The sequence below is a fragment of the Takifugu rubripes genome, chromosome 19 (assembly GCF_901000725.2).
Source record: "Takifugu rubripes chromosome 19, fTakRub1.2, whole genome shotgun sequence".
Classification (NCBI taxonomy): Eukaryota; Metazoa; Chordata; class Actinopteri; order Tetraodontiformes; family Tetraodontidae; genus Takifugu; species Takifugu rubripes.
Window position 1 is genome coordinate 9,262,249 of NC_042303.1, and position 10,969 is coordinate 9,273,217.

The window sequence follows — 10,969 nt, forward strand, 5'->3', positions numbered from 1 at the left end:
GGTTGGAGGAAGTTCCAGAGGCGGGTGGCAGAGTAGCTGAAAGCTCTAGACCCCATAGTGATCATAAGTGACAGGAGTGAGGCCAATGGAGGATTATAATCTGAGAGTCCATGGCTGGGTGTGTTTATGTGGAGAATTTTAGTCAGTTATTCAGTCAGTTAGTCTTGTTTTGCAACCGTCATGTTACAACAAGAGAGGGCATATGAAAAATGTTGGGGTCATTACCGTAAATTGTCAACTAATTGTCAACTTTGGAATAGGAAAGCATCCAGAGCTCCTTTCACTGGAACTAAAGTGCCAAAACCAACAGAAGAACATCACATTTGGTAAAGCGCAGTCAGGCAAGTAGTTGTAAGACCAGACTTGTTTATCAGACTGCCAAAGGTATGATTCAGCTCTTGTGGGGGCACTTCCCTGCTCAAGAGTCCCATGGTAGCATGTTGGTACCAAACCATCCAGTGCTTTGCTAGGCCATATGCAAATATGTTTCATAGAGCACATTTCAACATTAAGCCAAGTCCTTTTTACACTTTGACTTCCTCTGAAGGCCACATGGGTTGAATGCCTGTACCCACTGTGCATCTAATGATCTGCTGGCATACTGTTGTTCGAAACTTTCTTTTTTGTAAAACCACCGTTAGGGAGAGCTTGATTATATGTTTGTGACCAATAAAAAAAAAAAAGCAAGCCACTGTTAAAAAAAAAAAAAAGTTTTGTTAAAAACACAAGTCAGAAGATATTAGCAATATCCCCATTTTTTTTTTAATTAGGATAAAAAATTCCAGTGCCTCAAAGTAAAAAAATTAACAATTTATTAAAAAAACAAAAAAAAAAACCCAGATGAATATCAGACAATCATTAACTAGATACAGTGGCTGTGATAATTTTGATGTCTTCAAGGGGTCGATCTTGAGCGTTGGACTCTACCATCCCCATCCTTTGCAGGACACCCATCCCCTGTGAAATTCTTCCAAAAATGGTGTGTTTACCATCCAACCACTGTGTGGGCGCAAGTGTCATAAAGAACTGACTTCCATTTGTGTCTGGTCCTGCATTGGCCATCGCCAAAATACCAGCACCTAGAACAGAAAAGGGTGGATCACAACTGACTGGAAATTCAGACACATCTCAAAACAGAAAGAAATCATTCATAACATAATTAAACTTCATTACCAGTTTTCAATTACCTGTGAATTTCAGTTCAGGGCTCAGCTCATCTTCAAACTGTTTGCCATATATGGAGGCACCGCCTCGTCCTACAGAGGAAAAGGTCAGGTACACGTTTAGTCTGGGCACATTGATTTAATGATTTTATATTTTTTTAATTGATTTCTAAATGTTCACATTTTAAATTGTGTGAAGCATAAAACATTTTATAAAGACAACACTTTCATTTTACAACATCAGACATTTACGCTTTATTTTACAGTTGTTGAGTTAAAGATGTCGACATCAGTTTAGTACAGAAACATGTGCAAGTTGATCCAATGAAGCTCTTCAAACGTTACAGATCGGGAGATTAATAAGTGGACTTGGATCTTCTTTAATGTATTCCATTGTATTTGATACCCACCTGTCCCCGTGGGGTCCCCTCCCTGCACCATGAAGTCTTTTATAATTCGATGAAACTTTGTGGAATTATAATAACCTCTTCTGGCAAGTTCTGCAAAATTGGTGCAGGTCTTCGGTGCATGGTGCCAATACAGCTCCACCACAATCGTCCCCATCCTTCAAAGGCGTAAAATCCCCATTATCATTCGTAAAACATACAAAAACACAAAATAGCACATGTCTGATATTATGGTTGTGTTAACACAGCAAATCGAACTTTAGATACTAGCGCACTGTAGACGTCGGATAGCTAACCCGGAGCATCCTGCAGTTCTTTGGCGCTAAAATACTATAATACTAACTCACGTAGTTTCCACAGTCACTGTTTTCGGCTGCCATGTGTCTGGAGGTAGTCCCGACATTGCAAACAGAGATAATAAAATTCTCGTCTTTGGACAAATAAGCCTAAATAGCAGGCCTGTTACCCCGATGACCTTCTTCTTCTGTTTACTTCCCCGTCATTTAGGGAGCAATAGCACACTCGCCTGGCCTCTAGTGGACAAGGAAGGTTTTGTCTTCGCAATATTGTTTTATTGAGCGTGGTCCAAACAGGGTCCAGCACGAAAAGATATCCCTGCCCAATCATGAATGTTTGTTCTAAAAAGAATTATGACAGCAAGAACAACACTAAGGATTAAAATGAAAATAATAACGGTACAGACAGGCAGGCAGCCAGACAAGCATGTAAGTTTGTACTTATCTATCTTTATGAAGTGTATCATTGACATAATGCATTCCACAAACCCTACATTAATCGTCACCTTCACAGCTAATTATGAAATCAAGAGCTCTCTTCCCCTCCCCCATCCTCTCTCTCTCTCTCTCTCTCAAAAATTGCTGAACCTGTTAAACAGGATTTTAACTTATTGGTGTCAAAGAGCATTTTCACTTCAAGTTGAGTTTTGTTCTTTCAAAACATAATAATCAATGAAAATTAAATGGTGATGATGAGAAGAATTAAAGGGCCATAACACAGAATGGAACCATTTATTACCCATTTATCCAAATAACTCATCATAAAATCATTTATGGTCAACGGAAAGACAGAAAGCTACAGGAGTTTTAACAAAACACCGTAGGGAACAGTTATGATCAAAAGTGATTGATGTAATCCTGTAACAGTAAAGGAGAGATACTTTTTTTTTAAAATCCAAGAGTGAGAGTAAAACACTATTCTACTTATAGCTTAGTTCTAAGGGGCAGAGAGGATTGCTGAACAATCCTTAGCTCCCTCTTATGTCTATGTTCTGCAGTAAACAAAATATCAGTTTGTCTTAAAAAATTAAGCACTTGTGATAATCTAACATGCACATAAAACACATGCAAGAGGAGCTAAATCAAAACAAGCACAACCACGAAATTAAAAAAAAAAATGCCAAAAGACTGAAATACCACAAACTATTGAAATTCCCCACAAAATACGTCTGAAAAAGAAATTTAAAAAATGACAAAACAGAACAAATTCTGAAACACATCAAACACCAACTTTTATTCCAATAGGATAATACCATAATGATGACCTCACCATAAAGCAGGGAATAAAAAAAGAAAATATAATGATAACCACACAGTTTCAGTTTTCCCCCTAAATTATGGTGTTTTTTTTAAATTGTACATCCAGCAGTAGCATAAATGCATTTATTTATTTTATTATTGCAGTAATAGTAACAGTGACATACAAATTTGTGCACTTGTAAAGGAAAGGGACATTTTCTATCATTATTTGGTCCCTGAGATTTACCATAACAAAAAATTGCAACAATGTTTGTTAAAATTAACAGCACCTCAACGTGTAACAAAAAAAAACAGCTTAATGCTTTAAATGAGCAGAAGTGGACTTTTGTTTTTCTGGTTAGAAAATTGTTAGAGGTGACATGAACTCACTGACGGAGAAGCAACACTAAGATATTGCAGTAAACAGTGTTTCCCATTAAGTAATACTGGCCTTTTAAATCCATTTTCATAAAAAAAAAAATTCTCTCAGACATTTATTAGATTGCACATGGATATATGAAAACACAGGGCTGTGTAAATATCAAAGAAATCGACTTATGATCACCTGAATACATCATTGGCTAATGTGTTATTGCTCAAGCTTTCTCTTCTGTTGCATATTCAGGTTAGATGGGTTGGACAGACACGGAGGAGTGTTTGGGGTTGCATATGTGTCAAATCCAGTTAAGAAGCAAACCCGCAGGCACAAAACGTCAAATATAATGACACTGTCAAATAAGTTGCCTTGACTTGTGTAAGTTATGAGGTCATCTCCGAAAAAGGTGTAAAGAAAAGCTTGAGAACACTGTAATAAGACCTCATTAAAATACCTGCCGGGTAATTGATCCTGCCGTCTTTCGGGAAGTAATAACTGCTTTACTGCTTACACGCAGGTTTCCAAAAGAGCTGTGAGGAGGTCCCCTCAAAACTCGGTCGCCACTTTTTCCTTTACGACGTCACGATTCTTTCCATTTCTTGTGCCATCTTTGGAAGATCATCAACAGGCCTGGCGCTGGCTTTCAGACGCTGGGAGAAGATAAATCACATAAAAGCAGAGTTTCAGATTTCCTGTGTCTGTAATGTCACTTCCACCATAAAGCAATAAGGTAACCACTGACCTGCCAGAGGGTCCCATCTTTCTTGGCCACTTTGCAGATCATAGTGATTGGGATCATCATTAGAGAGGAAGACGCCAGAAACCAGCCTATCCCATACCCCCACCAAGGGAACACGTAGGAGTTGTTGAACTTAATGGGGGTGTATCTGACACTCAGGAATATCAAAGTGCCCTGTTCAAGGGTGAAAACAATGATGATCATCATCAATACATATCCAATCCAACTCCATCCAAACTGCACTTCAAACACTTACAATGCAAGTCAGAGGGGTGCCGTACATCCAGCTGTATTTGATCAGCGCGTGAGGTTTGTACCCGATCATGTCTGCAATGTTGCCACAGAAGCGCTCCGAACCTGCAGGCGCCAGGCGGTGAAGCGACCTCGGCGTCAGTTTGCACAAATAGTATGCGAGGGAGACTGTGCAACTGCAACTCACCATAAACCCATCCAATAATCAACGACTGGAAGATCGCCAGCAGAAGGAGAGCAGGGCCGCTGCATACGTAGTGATCGAATATCATCAGAAAGTACATGCCGGCCTAAAATGAGGACACAAAGGTGGACCTCATCGGAATGTTCGGGTGGCGGATCTTCGACGTGTGTATTCGCTCGTGTCACCAGCGGTGGACAGCTGTATCTCACCTGAGAGACTAATAGCTGTCCCACCACGTAGGAAGAGGCGCAGATCAGGAACAGAAGGACCTCTCTGCGGTAGCCTTTTCGCATATACGCGGGGTAAATGTCCGATAGGGAGGTTACGATGCTTTCAAGTGCAATAAACTGCAGATAATTATGGGAGACGTGTGAGGACAAGCGTGAGAATGTGAAAACTCCGCAGGGATGTCCCAGGTAAATGTCAAACTGGGAACTGACCTGACCATCCACTCCTAATAGGACAATCATAGAAAAGAAGCAGACGGACCAGAGCTGAGGCCAGGGCAGAAGGGTCACTGCCTGTGGGTAGACTATGAAGACAAGCCCAGGACCTGCAGCGTAAAGTCAACCATCCATGTTTGCAACGTCATAAAGAAAGCTATAGAGGTCAAACTGTTTGTTCTTTTAATACATCCATTTGCATATTCATTGAATAAAGACATTAGTAAGTCAGATAGCCAGCGCTCATGTCCTTTTTGAACTCTTTGGATTCCACAGTCCTACCTGACTCAGCGACTGAAGCGATATCCACTCCCTGTTTTTGTGACATGTATCCAAGAATGGAGAAGATGGCAAAGCCAGACACAAAACTGGTTCCGCTGTTCAGCAGGCAAAGAAAGAAGGAGTCTCTGCAATTCAGGAACAATCCAGGGTCAATGATATTAGAGGCAGAAAATCAACTTAATGCAACAAAAATTAAAGCTGAAATGAAAGTAAGAATCACCCTCAGAGCTGAATGACTAACAAGTGGGCGATCCTGTGTGCGTGCGTGTGTGCGTGCATGTACGCTTCAGTGAGGACAAGAATGGATGATCACTTTGGTCAAAGGAGGACATTTTGTCTTGTCCTCCCAACCTCAAAGGGCTGTTTGAGAGTTACGACTTGGTTGTAAGGCTAAGGTTTGCCGTTGTTTGAGGGTTAGGGCAGAGTCGGGGTTACGCGTTTAGCTTTGGTTCTTAGGTTTAGCACGAGGTGTGGAGGAATGTGTTTTACCAGACTCCTTATAATGCACATGAATGCACGCGTGTGTCTGTGTGCGTGCCTGCCTGCCTGTCTCTCTAATCCCATTAATTAATCTCATGCCAAAAGGTAAGAGTATGACAGATTTTTTTCCTTACTACACATGTTTTGTCTCCTACTTGCCAATTGCCATCTTGCCAAATATATAAATTTTTGTATTTTTTCCAAAGCTGTTCAGTTCAGGGAGTATTCTGGGAATGTTTTCAGCCCTGCTAACAGACTGCACAGGCTCCACCGTACTGCATGTTTCCTCACCTGTAGCAGTTGTTCCTGTAATCGTTGTAGCTGCCAAGTGTAGTCAGGCAACCCAAACATATCGCGTATGAGAAAAAGATTTGGGTTCCAGCATCAGTCCAAACCTGCAAACAAGTAAAATAACAATGGCAAAAAAGCTTATGTGTTGCTTTGCAATGAAATACGTTATGGTGATGAGGAATGTGGGCTAATCGGGACCTGTGGGTCAGCGAGTCGAGTGATGTTGGGGTAAAGGTAATGCTTGATTCCAAAGAGAGCTCCGGGAAGCGTCAGTCCTCTGACCAGCAGCACCGCCAACATGATGAAAGGGAATGTGGCCGTGACGTACACTGCCTGTATTTGAGCAGAAAGTTGTTTTCAAAAGCAAGAACCCTGCACTTGGATTTGTTCTGGCCACCTCTTTGCTCTTAAGCCCTACCTTCCCTGTGGATCTCACTCCCTTCCAGATGCAGAAGTAGCAGATCACCCAGGCCAGGAGGAGGTACAACGACAGCTCCCACTGTACGTGTCCGATCTCCTCTATACCAGAGGACACGTTAAGCACCCGACGTCTAAAAGGACCGATGCAAACTAACAATTAGAATGACTTCATTCATGTCACAACGTTAAGATCATATATAAATATTTCAGATTAGAAATACATCAAGCAGCACTTGGGCGACAGATTTGGGTAGTTTTAGTTTTGTAGGCATTGTAAATGAGTTAAGCAGACAAATCATTCTCTCATTAGACTCTTCAGCACATACAATCCCCTCCCTACTAAAACCCCCTGGGGAGGGGGTGCATTTATTAAAGCACTCCCTGGCAACAGTGCTTTCTCTTTCCCTGATGCCAGGGACCTCTGGCTCCATAATACATCAGCTGCAAATGTTCACACACATTTTTTCTTTACAGTTTAAGTACAAGTCCTGGCAGAGTGAGGTATATTTACACCAACAGCTATTCAGCCTGTGTTCAGACAACTTCCTTTCTAAGTTGCGGTTAAGACGCCGCCAGGAACTGTTAATTTTGTGATATTTTAATGATGAAATCATTTGCCTGTTTCAGGTTTTAAATGAAATATCACAGTTGTTAGTTGGGTGAGGACTCTTCTCTTATCGGAGATTTTATAGGTGAATAGTATGTTTAAAATCAGCCTTATAATTAAAAGAATTCATTTCCTAAGTAGATTAGGTCTGAAAACTATATGTAAAATGAGAGAAGGACTTACTGCCAAAATTCTTGTACAGATGATGTTGAATTTACAGGAGTTGACCCGTTTATGCTGACATTGTAGTTCAGCACCACACAAGATTCTGAAATAGCACAGTATGATTAAAGACACCAACATGTACAGTATTTCACATTTCAGGCAGATTCCACAGCCCCATGTCTGTGTATGGAGTTCTTACACTACCTGTGTTCCATGTGTTATTACAGCTGGCCCATGGCAGAGTCCCAGAGAAGGATGAGAAAAGGTAAAAAAAAGCCCAAGCTAAGATCAGGATGTAGCTGACGGACCCATAGAATAGGATCATTTGGCTTGTGTATCCCATGCCTGGAAACAAAATAAGGTCAAAATTAAAATGGAATTACTTGCAAAATCTGCATCTGAAGCAGCTGCATTTAACCAAAGATGAATAAATGTAATAACATTTCAAGAAACGGGTGGGTTAAATCACTCTCCTTTGATTCATGAAAGCTCTTTTGTTGTTTTTTATGCACAAACAGGATTGAAAATGTGATGAATCCCGAGGATTTACAAAATTTGAATGGGAGGAGTGGTGGTGGCACAATTCAGCTATTGGATTCATGAAAGGACTTGTCTACATGAAAATGCTCTCATAAACACAGGCGCCTTTGGCACAGGTGGGAGGTGCGACGGTACGGCCGTGATTCACACGTTCATTCTATATATAAAAAGAGTTTATAACGTGGGCAATGGTTCAGGGTGGAACGGTGCCCAGGTACCATATAAGTCCTGTATTTTTAATGAAATTAAAGTTCACTTTAAGACTTTATGCACCATCTACGCAACAAATATAGATTTTTCATTCTTAGATGCTGAGGAAAACCTGAATCTCTAAACCACCTTATTTTACTCTAATCAACTTAAATCCACTGAATTTCTTTTCCCATTTTACTCTCTAAATGTTTTTCTATGTCGGAGTGATTGTTTTGTGATTCTTTAAAAAATTGTTGTGTTGTGTTGCACTGTGTTGTGTTGCCTTGTGTTGTGTTGCGCTGTGTTGTGTTGCGCTGTGTTGTGTTGCGCTGTGTTGCGCTGTGTTGTGTTGCGTTGTGTTGCGTTGTGCTGTGTTGAGCTGTGCTGTGCTGTGCTGTGCTGTGCTGTGCTGTGTTGTGTTGTATTGTGTTGTGTTGTGTTGCGTTGCATTGTGTTGTGTTGCGCTGCGTACAGCCCTGCCACATCTCACCTTCAAATAAGGGGCAAATCTTCCTCCAGCACATGATTCCCCCTTGGCTGGTGTACTGGCCCAATGCAGTCTCCAAAATAAACAAAGGAATGCCACAGGACACAAGAAACAGGAAATAAGGAATAAGGAACGCCCCTGAAAATGTACAGAATCAGAAATGTATGTTGGAATCTTTGTTCTCCCAAAAAAATGCTGTGTTTACAATAAATTTAAGGGTACACAAAGTTTAAATTATGTCACAAAATTAAGAATCTTTAAGCAAATATTTCTTTTCAAAACAAAGATTTAGGGTTTCCCTAAACATAGAAATTCATTAATGGGGATTACTGAAGGGTTTATTTGATGCCTTCGCCTTATGCCATCCTTCTGTATTTCCCTTTTCCCCACACCAGACACAAGAGAATCATTCTCTGTCTGAAGTGAAAAACACTGTGCCTCCATCAAACTTAGCTAATTGCACACACACACACACACACGCACATGCACACACACACACACACACACACACACACACACACACACACACACACACACACACACACACACACACACACACACACACACATGTGCCATTTGAATCAAACTTGTTCCACTATTAAAGCTGTGAGGTATTTATGGGCACACATAAATCAACAGCCCCACCTTTATCAATGTACGCTTGATTTTATGTAGGTTATTGTTCCTTGAACAGGGACGCTCAGTACAAAGGAGGGCTCTCATTTCTCTCCCTGCTCCCTCCTCCACAGGACACTAAAGAATGGGATTAAAAAATGTGAGTGCGCCTTTGTGCGCCAGTCCCTCCTGCGGTTACCATCAGCAAAAGGCGGTTTTCCCGCTGTTTCTACAGACCAGAAGGACGATCGGCTGCGCAGGACTGAGAAAATCTCAGGATTATTTCAGTTTACTTTTCATCCTTCATAGGAGGTTAAAGGAAAAAGCTTTGAAGGTGATTACAGTTGTTGTGGAACAGGTGAAATCTTTTTGCTGACATATTTTTTCCCCAGTAGCTACAGTTCTTAGTAAATATCATTTTTAAACCTGCTTGTATTTTACTGAATGTGCCAACGAACCAGAAATATTATAACTATTATATCACATCAGGTTCAGTATGAAATAAATGATCTGACACCTTGTTCAACCTGTGGGAAAAGGGGTGGGGGGAGGGTAGAAATATTCGAGCAAATTTTAATCACATTTTCTCCACCTATTTAGACTGGTGCATCTTCAAATTTCTATTTTTTCCCCATTTTATTTAGTTTTTAAATTGTACAGGTCTATGTGGGTTGAAGGACAAAATAAAACAAAAAAGACTCAAAGACAGTGCTGAGTTAATGAAATGATGTATAATCACATTTTTCTTCACAAGTGAAATCGAGGTGATGAAAAGCTGAACCTTACCTCCACCGTTCCTGTAGCACATATAAGGAAATCTCCACACATTTCCAAGACCAACAATGGCACCAGCCACGGAGAGAAAGAACTCTCTTTTGCTCTCCCATTTGCCACGTTCCTTCACAGAGTGTGAAGAAGCCTTCAGGGGAAGGACGCAGAGCCGGTACAAGAAGTCTGCCATGCCTCTCAGGGTGATGAAGAGTGAGGGCTCCAGGAGTTTTTAAACATGTCAAACTGGGCCTGCCTGATGTGGTTTTTGTAACTGGTTACCAAACTGAGTGACGGTATATTCTAATTTTGGCCACAAGGTGAAGCTGTGCATGTACGCTAACATAAAAAGGATTACTTAATAAGAACTGAAGGGTAAGGGGGGGGCATTAGAAAACAATTTGGGGAGTAAGAACATAGCTGAGTTTTATGATGCATAAGTTCACATTCAGTGTGTGCATGAAATAACTTAAATTAGTCATGGATAAGGTCATTGAGGGTGTGTGTGCGTGTGTGTGTGATATACATGGACACAGTTAAGTGATGGGTTTTAAAGTTTTATTTTTATATAGATAAATAATAACAACTCCCGATACTACTATATTTAATTCCATCACTATTCTTTACATCATTAATCTTGAACACTTGCAGAGTTCACTTTAAACCCGTCAGCCTGAGAGAGAGATAAAAGCAACAAAGCCATTCCTGGCAGGTGGGAAGGAATTCAACTTGCATAATTTGGGGTAGTTCAATATTTGAAACTCACAGCAGGGGGCTCCCTTGGGCCTGTCATGACCCTCCCATTGAGTTCAAAGTGTTACTAAGCTTAATGTTTGCATGCACAAATCATGATCTTGCCTGTCAGAATGGATTTTCTTTCAGGTGGTTTATGACACACGCTATAACCAAGGTGCATCCATCTTTAAATAACTTTACAATGCAGTGACCATGTATGTATGTATGTATGTATGTATGTATGAGTTGTAAAATGTGTGACATTTTAAATCATGTATCAAAGAGCGT

General features: G+C 40.7%; 2 protein-coding genes across 2 annotated transcripts; both read right to left on the bottom strand.

The window, feature by feature from the left end:
- Nucleotides 1–739: 739 nt before the first annotated feature.
- On the bottom strand, nucleotides 740–2,089 carry ppil1 (peptidylprolyl isomerase (cyclophilin)-like 1). The gene is made up of 4 exons (XM_003973303.3): nucleotides 1,918–2,089; nucleotides 1,574–1,728; nucleotides 1,188–1,256; nucleotides 740–1,079 (listed from the first exon to the last, which is right to left on the bottom strand). The coding sequence occupies exons 1-4, from the start codon at nucleotides 1,971–1,973 to the stop codon at nucleotides 859–861; spliced, it is 501 nt and encodes a 166-aa protein (XP_003973352.1). The 5' UTR covers nucleotides 1,974–2,089; the 3' UTR covers nucleotides 740–858.
- A 495-nt stretch (nucleotides 2,090–2,584) lies between these two features.
- On the bottom strand, nucleotides 2,585–10,355 carry slc6a11a (solute carrier family 6 member 11a). Its single transcript, XM_011613882.2, has 14 exons — nucleotides 9,965–10,355; nucleotides 8,567–8,701; nucleotides 7,549–7,689; nucleotides 7,363–7,447; nucleotides 6,571–6,703; nucleotides 6,351–6,485; nucleotides 6,153–6,256; nucleotides 5,382–5,506; nucleotides 5,097–5,209; nucleotides 4,866–5,003; nucleotides 4,660–4,762; nucleotides 4,477–4,577; nucleotides 4,224–4,394; nucleotides 2,585–4,131 (listed from the first exon to the last, which is right to left on the bottom strand). Exons 1-14 carry the CDS (start codon nucleotides 10,137–10,139, stop codon nucleotides 4,054–4,056), a joined length of 1,737 nt encoding a protein of 578 aa, XP_011612184.2. The 5' UTR covers nucleotides 10,140–10,355; the 3' UTR covers nucleotides 2,585–4,053.
- Nucleotides 10,356–10,969: the final 614 nt, after the last annotated feature.